Raw genomic sequence first — 20260 nt, 5'->3', positions numbered from 1 at the left:
AATCCTGCTGGGATTTTAAATTGTGGGTCCAGGGAGTCCAAGCATTTCAAGGCTGATACTTAATCTACCCCTCTAGCATGTTACAGTTCTAGCATTTCAGGGATTTATTCCGCTCTTATTTATTTTTCATGCATGTTACTGATAGTTACATGTGTCTGTAGAAGGGAGAACTGAGTCCTTAAGGCTTTTGTAAAGGAGAGGTGCTCTTCCCCTCCCCCATCTGTGCCCCATCAAAAGTGATCCTTCTTTTGGCTGAGAAGAATCACACTGTTCCTTTCAGAACCCAGTAATGGTGCTCCTTAGCTGGCCATAAGGAATTGCTCCAGATGTGTGGTGCTGCCTTCACCAGACCAGAGCATCCTGGATCTCTTTAGTGTCCAGTCACACTTGGCTTGGAGACTCTGCTCGTATACTTGGCAGTGCATGGTGCTGCCTGGAGGTCAGTTTGTGTCACAGGGTTATTGTTTCAGGCTAAATTAGTGTGTGTGTGTGTGTGTGTGTGTGTGTGTGCACGCATCTTATCCTGTAGTTCAGTGGCACAGATCATGACTAAGGCTATGATTTTGTCATGGAGGTCGCGGACTTCCACGATTTCCAAAGACCTCAGTGACTTCATTCCTGGCAGCTGGGAGCTGCAGGGTCCAGCTGCCTCCTGCAGCTGCAGGGAGCTGTAAGATACCCTCGCCGCCTAAGGCAGAGGGCCCCCAAGCTCTCAGCCGCCATGGGCAGCGGGGGTACCCGGCAGCTCCCAGCCGCCGTGGGAGGGCTGGGGGATTCCCACAGCGCTCCCTGCCGCTGGGGAGGAGGGTAGGGGGACCCTGCAGATCCCCTCCGCCACTGGTGGCAGGGACACCCTCGAGCTCTGAGCCCCCATGGGTGGTGGGGGCCCCAGAACTCCCAGCCACCCTGCAGCTGTCCAGTCCCTTCCTATAGTATCATGGATATTTTTAGTAAAAGTCAGGGACAGGTCAGGGGCTTCTGTGAATTTTTCTGTATTGCCCATGACCTGTCCGTGACTTTTACTAAAAATATCCATGATAAAAATCTTAGCATTAATCATGACTAGTGTCCCTGTAACGGGCATCCACTTTGGGATAGAGTTAAAATATACTCTGCTGCACTTAGAGATTTCTCCTGTAGTGCACCCCCCACCCCAAAGTGTTTCCTGGTGTATTTCTTTCCCTACATTGTGGGAAATGATAAATTTGTCAGTGTAAGTAAATTTTCTGTATATTCCCTTCTCCAACTGTTAAGGACTTCCTTCCAGCTTGTCACTGTATAGACCAGAACTAGAGCACTTTTGAACAAGAATATCAAAGGTGCCTTCAATCTTTAGCCTGGGGATCATGCTGTATGCTAATGTATAAATAAATACACGCTGTGAACATCCCATCTTGTTATGTTGGAACATGGGCTAAGAGAGAGAAATTAGGTGCTTTACAACCTAATATACTGACCAGCAACTTCCCTTTCTTGTTTGGCAGCCCTTTCAATGACAGGCCAATGTGCAGGATCTGCCACGAAGGCAGCAGTCAGGAAGACCTGCTCTCTCCATGTGAATGTACAGGAACCCTGGGGACTATTCATCGCAGCTGCCTGGAGCATTGGCTGTCCTCTTCGAATACCAGTTACTGTGAACTCTGCCACTTCAGGTTTGCAGTAGAGCGCAAACCCAGGCCGTTAGTAGAGGTCAGTAAATGAGCCATGTCCTCAAAAGCTTAGTTTTAATGAGCAAGTGATGTATGTTTTACACCAGGACCACAAAGCCTTTGCAGCTTCACTGAAGCAAAAGAAAGGCTGTGAATTTTGGGCATTGGGAGGTGAGGGCAGCAGCAGTGCAGGAATAACAAAACCTTCATTTTGAAGCAATCAGCTTGAGTGAGAAGAATGAAATTGATGGTTTTGCTTCACTGTAAACATCTAAACGAACATCATCTTGTGAACAGTCTGCCTCAAGTAGAAAATGCAGAGTATATCATTTTGGCTAGGCTGGTAGAGAGCCATCTAGAAAACAACGGACAAAAAAATCTATGGAATACTAGACAAACGTTACTTGGGATAATGAATATAGGTCAGGAATTAATTAACGCACCTCTCCTCCCTCCCCCCCACAAATCTGGCTTCTGTTTTAAGCCCCTAGAAAGGAATTGTTCTTGTTGGAGGTTTTACATTTTAGCACTTCTCAGATGACCCTTTTGCTTCTTCTTGCCTGTGCACCAGACTACAGAGTAATATTCAGCAATCGTTTCCCCTTTGTCAGTTAAAATGTGGCTATTGCCTACTGCAGTTGCTTTAATTAACATACAAAATTGCCTGGTCTCGTCGTGCTAAAAAGCAGTCAAGATATGGGTTTGACTTGACTGATAAACTTGCTTCTCCCTTATTTTGACTTCTAAAGTATTGTGAAATTTGAATCCCTTTTGTAATTAAAACTGAATTGCTTCAAAATGAAGGTTTTGTTATTCTTGCACTTCTGCCCCCACCTCCCAACACCCAAAATTCACAGCCTTTCTTTTGCTTGAATGAAGCTGCAAAGGCTTTGAGTTCTTTATGAGAATAGTGAAAAACATCTTATTTCATGTTGGTTGGGGACACAGAGATTCAATCAAGTGCTGAACGTGCTTCATGTGTGGCTGATTTTGGATTGGTACTGTATGTTTACATGGAAAAACTGACAATATAAACGGAAACAAATTCTTGTTTTCATCTAATTCATAAGCAGCAGGAGGTAGATTCTGCATCCACCAATCCCATCATTTATCTGTTGGAAAAAACTACATTGGCCCAATTGGGTGGGAGTGGGAGATCTTCTCCAGGGACTACCAATGATGCTTTGTGTTGGACCAGTTTTAAACATGAGGACACTTTAGTCTTTCTTGGGTTCAGCAAAGCAAAGATCTTCTGCTAGGTTGTACATGTTCAGTATTGAATACTAGGAGCTATAGTTTTGTCAAGTCATAATGGGAGGGGGAGGAAATCCTTTTCTCTGGCCCAATCCTATCCCCTGTTTTCCAGTGGCTTGTCTGAGCAACTGAACAAGACTCAAGCCTCACAGTTTGAGAAATGCTGATTTTGGATGTTCCCAGGCTAACAGTGACTAAACAGCAAAATCATCATAATTGGGCTATACTCAATAAAGGTGACATTTTCTTATCAACCCACTCTAATCCTGAATCAAGCAAGGTGCAACAAAATAGATCTGTTTGTGGTTTGAGGTCCCTACCATTGTGAATTTGCCTCCTAAGGAACAAGATGAATGACCTTGAGACCGTGTGAAATAAACAGCTAGATTTTAGGGTCCAGCCTGTTTCAACTTTGTCCTCACAATGACTGCTCATGAAATTTTCTTTGTACAAATGGAGTGTGACATTTTTCAGAGTTAATGATGATGGCACAACTTGAGAGTGAAATCTAACTCTTTCAGAGCTGGAGGAGGCTAGCTGTTTGATCCTCCATGCTGAAGTGACCTCTCTCTCTCTCTTTAACAAAAAGTAACTTTTTTTTTAAATTGTCTTTGGTTTCTCAGTTAAAAGAGAACTAAGAACCAGATCCAAGCACATTTCAAAACAGTACACATTGCTAGTTACCATTTTACTTTTTACTATGCAATGTTTACTTGATTCTTAACTACCATCTCCCCAAAGTTTTTATAGGGTGATCAACAGTGACATGAAGGAAAGAGCATAATGAATGCACCATTTTTAAAAATAGTTTAAATCCTCATTTAAGCTCAAATCACTTTTTTGGTGTAAGATCCAATGAATTAAAATTGGAAGGAACAAAGTAATAAAAAGGGGAAATATTATCTGGATTTTGAGCAAAAGGACAAATCCAAATAGAAAATATCACAAGTTACCTTTATTTCTATTAATATCTTTATCATGAGTATAATCTAAACTTAAAAGTTTAATATATTGTTTCTTGAAAACAGTGCACATACCTAGTCTAACCTAATGATTTTTCCATAAAGAAAAACTGAATCTTCTTCCCACTAGAAGAAATGTTAAACCATTTTCTTAGAAAGAAGCTAAGAAAAGGGCCTGGATTATATCCCCCTTATTCATCTCTCTCCCAATTTGAGCACTGCCTGTTATACTGCTTAACCATGGAAGGAAAATGGTTTAAACAAAAACAAACAGCTATTTAGCTTGCCTGAGCTGAAAGTTTCACACACTTGAAGACCACTCAAGCTCTCAACACCCTAGAGAAGTTGGGTGGTGGTAGGTTTAAAGTGAACTGAGCAACAAGCGGTTTGGCTGCTCATTCCACCATATTACTCCCCTGTGCACTTTATTATTATAGCACCAGAAGATTCCTCTGCATTTGTAATGATGTGATCAGAACAGGCTATTGGATTCACTATATTTTTTCAGTATTGTTAGTAATTTTTTTCTTTAAAAAAAAAAAAAAAAAGAAAGAAACCAAATATTCCCTCGTGTGTCAGAAGATTGATTGGCTTCACCTTGAAAAACATTTCTTCTCACAGTGAAAAGTAAGAGCCATGCTACACCTGATACCAGACACTGTCAAATTTAAGATGCTGAAACTCTAGTATTACTCTGGACATGGAAGAAATCCATTATGTGATAGTTGATGTGTGTGGATCTGATGTACTTTGTGACTAGGGTGACCAGATGGGATGAAGAAAATATCGGGACACATGGTGGGGGAGGGAGGGGGTCCTGCCGGCGGAGCAAAAAAAAAAAGCAGAGCAAGGGGGGAAAAAAAAAAGCAGAGTCCCGCCGGCAGAACAAAACAACACAAAACAAAAACAGGAGTGCGAAATATCGGGACAAATTGCATCCCAACCAAACATCGGTCGGGACGCAGGACAAACGCCTAAAAATCGGGACAGTCACGATTTTATCGGGACGTCTGGTCACCCTATTTGTGACCAACTGGAGGGATCTCAAACAAATGCATTATCTAATGCAGGGGTGGGCAAACTACGGCCCATGGGCCGGCCCCTCAGAGCTTTGGATCCAGCCCGTGGGATTGCCCCCCGTGGCGCCACGGGCCCCGCGCCGCTCTCAGCAGCGGCCGGCCCAACGTCCCTGCGGCCTCCGGACCCTTGCCTCCAGGCACCGCCCCCCGCAGCTCCCATTGGTCGGGAACGGGGAACCACAGCCAATGGGAGCTTCAGGGGAGGTACCTGGAGGTGCGGCAAGGGCAGCACACGCGGAGCCCTCCTCCAGGGGCCGCAGCACTTCCTGGAACGGCGCGGGGCCGGGGACAGGGCAGGCACGCAGGGAGCCTGCCCTGGCCCTGGTGCGTGCCGCTGCCACCCCAGAGCCCGAACCCTTCCTGCACCCCGCCCCCCAACTCCCTGCCCTAAGCCCCCTGCCTGCACCGTGCACCCCTCCTGCACCCCAACTCCCTGCCCTAAGCCCCCTGCCTGCACCGTGCACCCCAACCCCCTGCCCTGAGCCCCCTCCTGCAGTCTGCACCCCTCCCCTGAGCCCCTTCCTCCACTCCGCACCCCTCCTGCACCCCAACTCCCTGCCCTGAGCCCCCTGCCTGCACCGTGCACCCCAACCCCCTGCCCTGAGCCCCCTCCTGCAGTCTGCACCCCTCCCCTGAGCCCCTTCCTCCACTCCGCACCCCTCCTGCACCCCAACCCCCTGCCCCAGCCCTGCATACAATTTCTCCACCCAGATGTGGCCCTCACCCCAAAAAGTTTGCCCACCCCTGATCTAATGGAACAAAAGTAAAAGTAAATTTACTTTGGGTGCGATCCTCAAAGATCCTTAGGTGCCAGAGTCCTGCTTGTAGGTACCACTGTGATCTGCAGAACTCCTGCTTGGCAGCCGCCTACCCACATAGGTCCCTAAATTCACTTGGTGCCACAGGCGCCGACTTTCCTATGTGCCGGGGGGTACTCGACCCCCGGCTCTGCCCCAGGCCCCACCCCCAATCCACCCCTGCCTCTGGGCGTGTGCACTGTTGCCTTACTCTAAACGCCTGGGTGCTTATTTACAGCGTAAGCCCCAGAGCGATTCACAAACTAGGGAAGGTAGGTGTTTGGCCACCTAAGTCACGTGTGAGAGCCTAATCTGGTTGGCTGCCTCTGAGCAGACCTATTGGATCAGGCCCCTCAGGAGAGTTCACACAAAGCAGCCAGGGCAGAAGATCCTCCCTTATAACCTTTAGCCTAGTGGATTAGGGTACTCACTCAGAATGTGGGAGATCTCTGGTTCAAGTCCCCATTACTCCTAAGGAAGAAAAGGGATTTGAACAGGGATTGGCCACCTCTCAGGTGAATGCGCTAGCCACATGGCTTCCTACCCAGTAGGGGTTTTAACGTATGTGCTGCCTCCCCATTTCCTGCTCTGTGCTTAACTCTCTTAGCTTGTTGAACAGTACATTTAGAAGAGAGCCATAGGGTCAGCTGAAATGTGCAATAAGTTATTAAGAAATAAGATTTGGAAAATGGAAATTCAGAAGAAAAGCTTCACATGATGTTTTGATCTTCCTTTGGGATCAAAAAGGCATGGCAGTATTTTTCATGGTGAGAGAGATTCGATTTCCTCATTTCTTTTTCCTTTAACAGACCCAGCTGCTTGATAAGAATTGTATGAACAATTTAAAAGGAATTTGTTCCCTACAGGCTGTGAAGGTTTTAGCCAAATTGAAACTGGGGCCTGTTTTCACATATTTCAGTTATAAAAATTAGTGAGATATACAGTAAGTCACCTGATGGACAAGTATTTTTAAGGTGCTTTTGTTTTATCATATAGAAAACTTTTTAAAGAGTGCCAAAGACCCAGCATGTTTTATGTACCGCTATATAGCAGCACTGCAGAGTTCATCTTGCTACACTGAAACCTCTTTGTACCTTTTTTAAATTACAGCTCACTGGACAAGCACACTATGACTGTGCTCTTTTATCTGTTGCTCTGTAGAACATCCAGGGACTTAGCTTAACACCTTTTGATACTTAAATCAGACCCATGTAGGATTTTCCTCTTATTTCATGTACTTTTTTCCTGCCTACATAATAGTCAATGCTGTATTTTCATCAGCACAAGAGACAGCTAATAATTCAAGGGAGCACCCTGGGCACAGACATCTGTTCAAAGAACTAGCATTCTTTACACCAAACTAGTATAATGTTATGATAGTGAAACCTTAGTTAGAAGAAAGACTGAGTTTAGAAGATAATACAGGGAGCCACCTCAAACAGATTATTAACTGTATTTAAACAAAAAGTATAATGCATCGAGATTCTGCTCATTCAAGCTCCAGCTATGTTACGCTGAGGATATGTAACGTCATCTTGTTCCTCTTGTGTCAGTTTAATGCCCACCATGGCAACAGCAATAGATAAAATACTGAAAATGCATCCAAATACAGTAGGAGGGTGCAAGGAAAGCAGACACATTAATGCATAAACATGGGGGAGATTGGAAATTTAAAAGCCTTTTGTGTGCACCATATGGATCTGAGTAGCATTGCCTTTAAAGCCCTGGAAAATATGCTAGTCAAAGTATGTCTCATCTTAACAACAGAAATTTGGATAATGATGTATTCTGATTTACAGTTCTATTTGCTATGTTCCCTCTTGAATTTAAATTTACACTACACTTAGACTGTTGACATTAGAAGTTATTGCCATATTTTAAATCAGCCCAACTGAAATAGCACTTTAGATATGTATTAATTGGTTAATTTAAAAAAATGAAACATAAGTAAACAGTGTGGGCTAGTAAAGAATCAAGTAAAGATAACATTAGCATAGTAATATTGGATAGATGTGAACTTCTTATTCTCTGCCAGCCCATTGTTAGCAATGGAGCTTGTGATAGGAAAAAACTAGCTCTGGGCATGAAAGGATTAAGATGAGTTTGCATAATAATTAAAAACTTTTAGAAGCTTTGCGCTGAAATCTGAATTGACTTTCTGTGCAGGGCTTTGAGCCTTGCTCTCTTTTTATCCTTTGGGGTTCTTTCTGTGCATTTTCTCTCTCTGCTGCTCAATGAAGCAGAAGGTTAGTATTCAGTTACTGGAACAGAGGAACACCAGGAGTTGTTTAACAGAGTTAGCAAAAGGATAACTCTCAAGACCAAAAGGAAAATGTTTCAGATGCATGGTCAGCAACAAGCAGCATTCGATTCATTCTGAAAAGTTGGAGAACCTGTATCTGGCAACACAGCATTAGGGCAAGAGAGCAGATAACTTCATTACATAGTTCTAAAGGGAATAAAGGATGTGCTGCAAGATTATTTGAACTCCTTTCAAAGAGATGGAAAGGGAGCACAGAAAGAACTGGCAAGAGAAAAAATGATCATGGACAACTAATGTATTTGCTTTAAACAGAGATTGACTCTGTGTGCTAAGAAGCAAAGAGGGGTATAACAGCTAACCCTGATTAACCTGCACTAAGTAACTGTGCAGTAATAAGACACTCGGGTTGAAATCCTGGCTCAGTGAACTCAATTGAAATTTTGCGTTTGATTTCAGTGGGACCAGGATTCCACCCAAGGGGCCTGGTTCTTGAATCCACACAGGCAGTATAAAGCAGCTGTAAACCTGGTGCTTTGGACACTTCAGAATCCCCCTTGAATAAAAAGAATGAGAGGTACAGTACCACTGTAACAGCTTTGTCACCTTCCCTCCCGTCAGACTCCTCTGCCATAGAGAGATGACAGAGGGAAAAGGTGTGGCAGGGGTGATTTTATGTCCCAGTCATCCCCACCTGTGGGAATGGCCCCTTGGGGCCAAAGGCAGACAGGCATATTTTCGAGCAGCATTGCAGTTTCAGTAGTCTTAATTTAAGGTGCATGTTTAATTTATAAGGAGTATTATAAAGAGAAATCTAGCTCAACATACAGCTTTCATTTACTGCTAAGGTAATAAACACTTCAGCGTCCTAACTTTTTTTTTTTACATCTCTTCAAGTTGTATGTATACCATTTACTAGTCACTCTCAATGGGGAGTAATCTAGATAAATCTAAACAAGTCAGAGGCTTAGGCAACTTGGAACAACAGAAAAAATAACTCTCGTATTAGTTACAGAAGTCTGTTGTTACAGAACTTTTCTCTTCTGACTTTCCTCAACCCCTTTTTGGCTCTCTTGTAGTACTTGGGTGTGAGGATATGAATGAGAGACAGGAAAAACCTGGGTGTGGAGACGGCTCAGAATACTTACCAGAGAGGGAGATGCAAAATGGGACCCTTAAGGCTACAGCTGCTTGGCCTTTTAAATTTGGGAGAGAGAACTACTAGAAATGAATGCTGGGAAATGTTCCTGTAAGAAACAACTCACACTGGGGCATTTAGTCCCAACCAGGCAATCATAGAGGAAGCAGCTCCTATAGAAGGGATTGCAGCCTTTCTTTAAGGGTTAGGGATTGGGCTGGAAGATAGTGGGCTTTCAAAGGCACAACTCCTTGCGTTTGAAATAATTATGTTAATATGTTTTCTCTAGATGTTAGGATTCTACAATAAAAACCTAGATTGCAAATGGGACACTTCAAGTGTCCAAAACAATGTTTGCTACTGCTCTATCGCATGGGGCCAGATGTTTCCTTTTGCTAGAAAAAAAAAAAAAGTGCTGAAGGTGACAGTTGTATTGTCTGCTGGCTCTGAGGGTTGCCCAACTTCTACCCAACTATCCCCACTAGTTTCTATAGCTCTGAGTTTACAGATCACACTTGCAGAACATAGAGTGTTCATCTGTTAGCTGGCTCCATACACAGATGTGGAGCTAGATGCATCCCATTTAGTCTGTCACGCTCTGAGTTTGAAACACAAAACATGATTCTTGGCAATTCTATCCCACATGCTTACTTTTGTCTTCCTAGCTGGGAATAGCAGTATCCGAACTGTATTTTTGCTTATGCCGAAAGACAGTGGTTCCAACAAGTAATCAAAGGGATTTTTCCCCAGATATGGTTTGAAACGTTTTATTTACTACAATTGTCACCTCAAATATGACCTGAGAGTGGTGAATAAGAAGGCTGCTTATAGCAGCAAATTAGGTAAGACAATATTGTTTTCTTGGGGCTGGAAGAAGCTGCATAGATTTTATGCAGCTGTTGAGTAACCCACTGATGTATTCCCTAGCCTATCATTACAATGCTTCTAAACACAGATTTTGTAACCCAGGACTAGGATATAGAACACACCTGACATTTATAGTGCTGTATGTTGGCAGAGTGAGTTGCATGTCAGCTTTTAAGCTGTGCCACGACACTAATACCTTGTGGCATTGCAGCTGCAGAGCCTAGTCACTTACATACAATCATAGGGTTGGCTGCCATTGAAGTCCATGATAAAACTTCCATTTCAAAAGGTCAGGCTCTGCAGCTGACCAAGATGCTTCAACCTGCTCCCTTGGTAGGCTAGAGCACTTCTCAGTTGCTCTTACTGTAAAGAGTATTTTTTCTAGCACAAACCTTTCACTTCAAGCCATTGCTCCATCTGTCTACGGAGGCCATAAATAATTCCCTTCCTTCATCAATAGTTACGTTGATGGTATTTGATAGACTATGATCACATTCCTTCTAAGTAGTTTCTAAATTCTATACATTTAGCTCCCTCAATCTCTCTTCATGCAGGATTCCTGTAAACTGATCCTTGTATCAAATTTGTTCCCATTCTTTGTGTTTTTCCTCTCTCATGTGCTTCCTAAACAGGCATATCATTCCAGGTGTATACACACTAGGGCTATGTAGAGTGATACTACTAGCTCTGCATGTTATCCCTTTATATACTCCAAAAGGAAAGTGACTTTATTTAAAAAAAAAAAAAAACAAGGTCATTAAGGTCCAGAGCTTGCAATGAGCTCAACACAGGCACAATGGGCTGCCCATGTGAAGCTCATAGCAGAACTGGAGCTGGGCAGTGTAGTTAACTATTTGTCATTTACAAGGCTCAGGCATTAAAAGAAATGAAACTGAGAGTAAAGGACATCAGATCTTACACTGCCCACGTAATTAAAAAAAATCTCAACAATTGAGAAGAAATGCAAATAGAGTTTGTTTCCCCTTTAGAGAAGTAACCCTGGTTTGTTCACAGTTCAGCAATGAAAATATGCTCTATTGCCTTGGTTAGTCTCCATCAACTTCGTCTACAGATAATCCAGTCCAGTTTTCAAATAAAAAGCAGTTTCATAGATATTTTATTCTCCCTTCTCTTAAAACTGCCTCCTGCTTGAGCCAATGTCAGAATTGACCAATGTGTCCGGTTTTGTGCTGTAATTAACTGGGCAGATAGGCACAAATAAACAGACACTTTGCAAATATTTCCAACCGAAGACATTTTTAGTGATCACATTGTCTTGTAACGCCACAGCGTTCTTACTCAGCTCCCTCCACATACTCAGAAAACATTCTCACTGGGAATGAGACAAACGTAAAAATATGAATGGCTGAGGTTTTTTAAATGGGGTGTGGGGGATGGGATTTAGACAGAAGCCCAGCCTTATAACAGAAGTATAGTTGGAAACTTATATTTGAAGAGACTATTACTTTGCCATAATAAAACTACATACAGCAGCAAAGCCTTAAACCCTTACCCTCTACCTCCAGAAGCACAGGCCCTTTATCAACTGCACTAAAGGAACCTGTTTGTTAGTTGTCACCTAAACACTTCCTAAAGTGAAACAATCCCATTGAGATTAACATGTTCACAGATCTACCTAGTGTCAATCTTTACATTAAAGGCAAAACCCTTCCCATTTACCTTGACAAAAGGAGGGACTAACCACAACAAAAATTGCTAACTTTGCCTGACTGCAATCTGCTTTCTACAAGTATAGCTGGTGTCTCAGCTTTCAAGGAGCATGAGCTGTTTGGAAAGTTTGCTACTTTTTAGCTGAAGGGATACAAGTTTCAGGAAAAAAAGGCAAAAATTCAGGGTAGATATTAAGTACCTGTAACTCAGCTTGGTGGATTTTCCTCAAAGGTTGTAGAATCTTCTTTGCCTCCAGAGTAAGTCTGGCAATTTTCCAAGCCAAAGTTATAGGGGAACCAAAATAGAGCTTTATAATGGAAGCTGACTGCAACCTTAGGCCCTGATCCTGAAAACACTTAGGCATGTACTTAACTTTAGCACGTGAGTCATCTAATTGAAGTTAAGCATGTGAGTAAATGTTTGCCCATTGGGGGCCTTAACTCTGGAGAGGCTACTACCAATGCTCTTTCTACTGGCAGCTGGTATTTATTTAGTTTGCTATTGCACGCCCCCTCACCAAAGTATGCCTGAAACGCTGCTTCCAGATATCTGTCTCCAGTTTCTGCTGATTTCCCTTTCCTAAGTGTAGGACTTCAAGATCATGACACATACCCCAAAATGTCTCAAGCCCAATCTGACATTTCAGGAACACAGTTCTGTGTTTTGTGATGTTTGCTCAGACACGATTGTGACGTGGCAGTCTATGTGGTTTTATAAAAATATGCTAATGAGTGAATATAATGTAACTGGAATATGCTTCATGCAAAAGGTCTCTTGTAAGGTATCATTACAAAGATCTACTGAATGTGATCATCCTATTTGTATAAATGTACCACCCTTGTATCTGAAACTAGAAATATGAAATATAACTCTGAGGGCCTATTGTAATTATGCAAAGTGTGGGCCATTAATGGTGGCTTGGAATCTTGATGACTCCCATTAACCAGGACAATTGTCTTCAGATGACTGTGTTTACCTGTTAGTCTTCCTGTATATGTGTGTGCTGGCATGTGGGCAACGAAGTCTTGCAGTGACGTGATCATGTCACCTGAACTGGAATCCATCTTTAACTGGTGTCTTTCCATTGAGAAGGAGGGGGTGGGAACCCAGAGAGGGACAAAGGATTCCCGCCTTATGCAAAAGATATATAAAGGGGTGAAAGAGAACAAAGGGGAGAGAGGAGCCATCATGAGGAATCCCCTAGCTACCACCTGAGCTGGAACAAGAGCTGTACCAGGGGAAAGAATTGTGCCCAGGCCTGGAAGGTGTCTAGTCTGAGGAAAAAACTTACTGAAGCATCTCTGAGGGTGAGATTATCTGTATTCAGTTTGTTTAGACATAGATTTGCGTGTTTTATTTTATTTTGCTTGGTGACTTACTTTGTTCTGTCTGTTACTACTTGGAACCACTTAAATCCTACTTTCTGTATTTAATAAAATCACTTTTTACTTATTAATTAACTCAGAGTATGTATTAACGAAGAGCAAACAGTTGTGCATATCTCTCTATCAGTGTTATAGAGGGCGAAAAATTTATGAGTTTACCCTGAATAAGCTTTATACAGGGTAAAATGGATTTATTTGAGTTTAGACCCCATTGGGAGTTGGGCATCTGAGTGTTAAAGACAAGAACACTTCTGTTAGCTGCTTTCAGGTAAACCTGCAGCTTTGGGGCAAGTAATTCAAACCCTGGGTCTTTATTGGAGCAGATGGGAGTGTCTGGCTCAGCAAGACAGGGTGCTGGGACCCTGAGCTGGCAGGGAAGGCAGGGGTAAAAGTAATCTTGGCACATCGGGTGGCAGCTCCCAAGAGGGTTTCTGTGATCCAACCCGACATAATGATGAAGTAAACCAATTAAGAGGAAACTTTGCTCATTTGTTCATCTCAGGAGTCTGAAGTTTCAAATTATTTGATGAGGTCAAATCATTTTTCAGTATATTTATGTTGAAAGGGGATCTTTGGAAATTTCAAATTGCTAGCTGTGCATATGTGAAGTTTTCCTTTTAAATACCAAGGATGGTTTTGGAGCAAAATTATGCTGGTCAGAGATTTGTCTCACTGTAATTCATTAATTGGCTTGTAGACATAAAGTCCTCCAGGAGTGTCACAAATCCACAGATTTGTGAGTGCTGGAGTTTGTATTTGGATCTTTAAATTACTTGAAATATGTGGAGTCACATGAAGCCAGTCAAGTCAATGTTAATTGAACAGCTTTGAAGAAGACCAAGAGTTCAGTTTAATCTATCTAAGGTAGATGACAGCTTAAAATTCAACTCTGCTTTGAAAAGTAACTATGGAAAAATGGCACATTCTTACACAACAGATCCCTGGGTGTTCCGTCAGTCAGTGTGCCTACTGATGGTATATAAATGTTTACTACTGTTTGCTTCTGTTTGCACTGTGGAGATAAGAGAGAGTGGTTGGATTCTGGTCCTTCTTGTGCATCAGCAGAATTGATTACTACATGCCAGTCACTTACACCTGTGCTGCGTAAGAGCTTTTACATGTGTAACTGGGGGCATAAGACTATAGGTGCTGCAATAGCGTAACAGAGTGATGGTCTGTCTAATCCGGTATCTTGTCTCTGAGACTGGCCAGTATCAGATGTTTTATAGGAAGGTACAAGAAATCCTGAAGTAGGCCATTATTAAATAACCTTCCCATGGCGAGATGTCTTCCTAAACCTTGTCAGTTAGTGGTTGGCATATGATCTAAAGCATGAGGCTTTAGATCCCTTCTAAAAAAAGAAAAAATACCGTATATACTCGTTCATAAGCCAAATATTTTTGGTAAAAAAGTGAAGCATCAAAGAGCGGGAATTGGCTTATAAATGGGTCTACACCAAAATTTGATGATTTTAAACTCTATGGAATCATTGAATTGAATATCTAATACATTGTGGTTTTGTTTAGCTGGGGCGTTTGCAGGCATGGAGCCCCTCAGCTCACTGTGGCCGCAGTTCGCCGTTCCCAGCCAATGAGAGCTGCGGGAAGTGGCTGGACATGGCGAACCATGGCCACAGGGAGCTGAGGGGCTCCATGCCTGCAGACGCTCCAGGTAAACAAAACGTTCCAACCCACCAGCGGCTTACGCTAATGGGCCAGGAGCCAAAGTTTGCCATCCCATTTATTGATCTCAATACTGCAGCCTTTTAAAGTTGCAAAGGCTTTGTTTAGTGGACTAGATTGGCTTGAAATGAATACTAAAAGAGCAGTGCTGCAGATCTGCATGACATTTGACCCATGCAGTTCACAAAATGCTACACCTTACAAGCCAATCATAAAAATACAATGAATTATAGTACTATAGCACTGGTGTCAGTCTGCTACTGTGTAATTTGATCTCTTCATGCATTTCTACAAATGGACCTCGTAAGTCTCGAGCCAATATGAAAATATAACGCACAGAATCGATGGAATCTCTAATAAAATTTAAATAGCCTATTATCGCCAGAGACATGCCAATCTACAGGGCTGCTTTGAAATAAACAAAGAACAATAATAATTTGACAGTGATAAAGCAGGTGACATTCCTATATAAAGTCCTACAAAATCTATAACTATAATAATAATAATAATAATCTATTTTCATACTAGTATTTAAAATGAACAATGGTGAAATCAAAAGAAAACGGTCTGCTTATCACGCAGTGTTGAAACTTAAAGTTGTTGAATATGCAGAAGCAAACAATAATTGCGCCGCTGCTCGTGAATTCTGTATCAATGAGAAGCAAATAAGAGAATGGCAAAAAAATAAAACAACACTAAAAGACATGCCAAGAAGCAAGAAAAAATGTCCAACGAGGTCTGCTTCATTTCCTGAGCTGGAGAAAGATCTCAATAATTGGGTTGTTGAATGTCGACAAAATGGGTACATTGTCACTAGAACTGGAATTCATCTGCGTGCTCTGCAAATGTCGAAAGACGACAAATACAACTCAGTAAAGCCGTCAGTGTTCGTCGCATCAGCGGGTTGGTGTACTTGCTTCATGAACCATCATGGTCTCTGTCTTCATCAGCGAACAAAGATAGCGCAAAAGCTGCTGAGAGATCTGGAAGAAAAAATCAAATCTTTCCAAAGGTTTATTATAAAATATCAAAAGGAATATGCATTTGAACTGTCACAAATCGGAAATATGGACGAAACACTGACGACATTCGATCTCCGAGCAACAAAACGGTAACCGGTGTTGGTAAAAAAGCAGTTTTAATTAAAACCACTGGCCATGAAAAAATCCATTTTACGGTGGTTTTATCGTGTTTGGCAAATGGATCAAAGCTCCCTCCTGTTGTTATTTTTAAAAGAAAAACCTTGCCTAAAAACATGAAATTACCTGCTGGTGTCATCCTACGTGCACACGAAAAGGGATGGATGGATGAAAGTGGGACTATTGAATGGCTGGAAAAGTGTGGAATAAGAGACCAGGAGCACTTTTCAAGAAACCGGCTATGCTCGTTTGGGACATGTTCGGGGCACACAAGACAGATGAGGTGAAAAATGTGGCCAAAAATATGAAAACTATTACCTGGCTGTAATACCTGGAGGCTTAATTTCAGTTCTACAACCGCTTGATGTTTGCCTGAACAAATCCTTTAAAGACAGGCTACGCAAAATGTGGTCTGAATGGATGTGCTGAGGCATGGCGAAGTTGACAAAAGGCAGGAATCAATCTGGTCGCCCAGTGGGTCAAGAACGCGTGGGTGTCCATTCCCTCGGAAATGATAGAAAAATCATTTTGCAAATGCTGTATCAGCAATGCACTCGACGGGTCAGAAGATGATGCCATATTTGATGATGACACAATAGAGGCTGAGGATGAGAAGGAATATGAGTCTGAAGACGACACTGCCGACATCCACGATGACAATGCAGGTGCAGCTGTGACTGAAGTAGAGTTTAATGAACTGTTTGGTGAATCAGAGACTGATTCAGACTTTGAAGGATTTTAAGACTTTTTAAAGTCTGATATTGTTCTAAGTTACTCGTTTTAAATATCCATGTACTGATTTTAAATATTGACTGTAATTGTTCAGTTATTATTATAACAACAACAGGTTTTTCATTAATTACATTAAAATAATTCTAGCAAACCTTTTGAGTGTTTCTTGTGACGCCAACTTTTAAAATATAGCAGGGGTCAGAAAACTTTGGCTCCTGGCCCGTCAGGGTAAGCCACCGGTGGGTCAGGACGTTTTGTTTACCTGGAGCGTCTGCAGGCACAGAGCCCCTCAGCTCCCAGTGGCTGCGGTTTGCCGTTCCCAGCCAATGGGAGCTGTGGGAAGTGGCACCACTTCCCGCAGCTCCCATTGGCTGGGAACGGCAAACCGCGGCCACTGGGAGCTGAGGGGCTCCGGGCTTGCGAACGCTCCTGGTAAACAAAACGTCCAGGCCCACTAGCAGCTTACCCTAACGGGCCAGGAGCCAAAGTTTGCCAACCCCTGAAATATAGGGTTGGCTTATGAAAGGGTCATACAGTTTTTGCTATTTTTACCTATCCATCTTGGGGGGTCGGCTTATAAACGAACGGGCTAATGAACGAGTATATACTGTGTATATATCTTCTTTACTATAATAGAGGATGTTTTCATTTTCCATGTAAATATTATATGTTTTTCTGAATACTACTAGACTGTTTGACTCAAATATATTTTGTGGCACTGAAGTTCCAAAAGTTAATTGTGTTGTATGAAAAAAAATTCTTTATTTTTTTAATTTATGTATTATTTTGCTTGGATATCCCCTCGTTCTTGTATAAGAACAGGTAAATGAGAGCACCCAATTGACTTTCTCTCTAACATTCATTATTTTCTGTATTTCTATCTTGTACCCTCTGACTTTTTTCCTTTTTACACAATTCCAGCATTCTTAGTCTCTTTTCATGTGGACGTCTCCCCACGCCACTGATCATTTTTGTTCTATGGCTCTGGACCTCTTTTATTTCAACTAGATCTTTTTTGAGATAGGGTGACCAGAATTGAGAACTGTATTCCAATGAAGACTTGATTTATTAAACTGCACTGTGATATTTTCAGTATTATTTTCTAACCCATTCTTTATATATCCTGTTTGTTTGCTTCTCTAATTTGTCATTGCACACTGAGCAGAAGTTTTCATTGAATTGTCTACATTGACTCCTGGTCTTTTTTTTCCTGAGTGGTTTCAGTTACTTCGGAACCCAGTAATGTGTACAAATATTTCAAATGATTCCTTCTAGTCTGCACTGCTGTGCATCTGTCAACATTGCATTTGCATGTGCTATCATGCTACTCATTCAGCTGGCCTCCTTAGAACCGTCTAAAGCTCCACATAATCTTTTCTAGTCTTTACAAACCTACATTATTTTGTGTCATTTGCAGATTTTGCCACTTCACTGTTTTCAGATAATTAATCACTATATTAAACAACACAAGTCCTAGTACTGAAGTTGGGGCACCTTACTCTTAATCTTTTGCCTGGCAAAAAACTGACCATTTATTCCTGATTTATGTTTTGAGACCATTGAGACTTATTGAATCTTATTTAAAAAAAAAGTGCAAATTAAATGCTGCAGTGCAGAGCTGACAGTAGCATCTGGCCCTACATCTCAGTCTTTCATAGCACGCTAGCACCTCTATACCTCAGGATCAAATAGTCCACTCAGTACTTTGCTGGAATCATTGTGCGGGTTTCAGTTTCATGAAAGAATTTGCTGGCTTGATTTTTTTAGCTGTAAAATAGGTTGACAGTGTACGTTTCCAAAACAAAAGACTGAAAACTAGATTCTAAACAGAAGCATATTTAGGAACAAGGGTATGCTATGTTGGGAGGAAACGTGCAGTGACTGAATTCATGCAGCCAGTACAGTGGATTACACATTTGCAATTTTGGGTTCATATTTCAAAACTAACTTCTGAAATATAAAGCATTTATGCTATAAGACCTGCTTGTATCAGCTCCTGGAATGTTCTTGTTAAATTAATAATTGCCCTGTCCATATTCTCTTCATCCAATACCCAGTTTCAGTCAATCTTTGCTATTTGTCCCACTGGACCAGCTGGGTCAAACAAGATGGAGCCATAAAGCTGGGTGTCATTAACATATGGAGGCAAAAACCCTGACTGACTTCAAGACTGCGCTTGATAAGTTTATGGAGGGGTTGGTATGGTGAGACTCCCTACAATGCTATGTACAGTAGCTGATCTGCGACTGCTAGCAGCAAATATTCCCAATGGCTGGTGATGGGACACTAGAGGGGGAGGGCTCTGAGTTATTACAGAGAATTCTTTCCCAGGTGTCTGGGTGGAGGGTCTTTCCCACATGCTTAGGGTTTAACTGATTGCCATATTTGGGGTTTTGAAGGAATTTTCCCCCGGGTCAGATTGGCTGAGTCCCTGGGGGGTTTTCGCCTTCCTCTGCAGCATGAGCCACAGATCACTTGCGGGTTAAAATTAGTGTAAATGGTGGATTCGCTGTAACTTGACGTCTTTAAACCATGATGTGAGGACTTTAGTAACTTGGCCAGAGGTTAGGGGTCTATTACAGGAGTGGGTGGATGAGGTTCTGTGGCCTGCAATGTGCAGGAAGTCTGACTCAATGATCAAGATGACTTTTCTGCCCTTAAAGTCTGTGAGTCTATATGCAAACCACATCATCCCTTATCTTTTCCTCACTAACTCTCCTAACATCCCCATAGAGCTTGCCTTCGCTTGAATTCTCAATCATGTTAATTGACTTACATAAAATACAATTGTTAATTCAAGTGTAGGTGTTTTATACCTTACAAAAATTACACTGCACCGAGAAAACACTATAAAGTGTGTGTGTGTGTGTGTGTGTGTGTGCCCCTGCCGCCCCCCTCCTTCTTCAGGATAGGCCTCCTCTCTGAATGCCAGCACCACAGCCAGCCACATCCTGCTTTGATGGAATGTCCCAGTATGGTGCATGCCAACACCATCACCACATAGTGTGAGTTGGCCAGCTACATTTTAGGGAGGGGAGGGCCTAACCTGAAGCAGAATCTGAAATTATGTGTTGAATGCCCCTCACAGCATGGTTAATTGCAGACACTAGGAGTATATCTATACTGCAATTAAAAACCCATGAGTGGCCTGTGCCAGTTGACTCAGGGTCGTGGGGCTTGGGCTAAGGGGCTGTTTAATTTCAGTGTAGACAGATTCAGGCTGGAACCCAGGCTCTAGAATCCTGTGAGGTAGGAGGGTCCCAGAGCTCAGGCTGCAGCCCAAACCCAAACATCTGCATAACAATTAATCTGAGCCCCTCAAGCCTGAGTCAGCTGGCATGGGCCAGCCACAGGTATCTAGCTGCAGCGTGGACATACCGTTAGACCATGGTGCTGAAATAAAAAGATTTTACCATTTTAGGCTCTTACTTGGAGAAGTGAGGTGGTGAACATCTGCAGTAGCACTGAGACCAATGGGAGTTGCAGATGCTCAGCAACTCTCGTTGTAGGTCACCTTTTAAACACTTATAACAAAAATATTTCGATAGGCACCTCTAAAAGGAGAATCCCCACTCCTGTTCCCTTTAGTTCCTTGCATTCTCCTTATGTCAAGTATCAGAGGGGTAGCCGTGTTAGTCTGGATCT

The 20260-nt window shown here is 42.4% G+C and overlaps 1 protein-coding gene across 1 annotated transcript in view; it reads left to right on the top strand.

Annotated features, from left to right (window-relative positions):
• The window catches only part of MARCHF3 (membrane associated ring-CH-type finger 3), a 117906-nt gene that overhangs the window by 88418 nt on the left and 9228 nt on the right, over window positions 1-20260 (top strand). The window contains exon 3 of the mRNA XM_065406534.1: window positions 1485-1689. Coding sequence (XP_065262606.1) covers window positions 1485-1689 — 205 coding nt within the window. The remainder of the gene's footprint in view (window positions 1-1484; window positions 1690-20260) is intronic.

This window comes from Emys orbicularis, chromosome 6 (genome assembly GCF_028017835.1).
Source record: "Emys orbicularis isolate rEmyOrb1 chromosome 6, rEmyOrb1.hap1, whole genome shotgun sequence".
NCBI lineage: Eukaryota > Metazoa > Chordata > Testudines > Emydidae > Emys > Emys orbicularis.
This window is presented reverse-complemented; position numbering and strand designations above follow the sequence as displayed.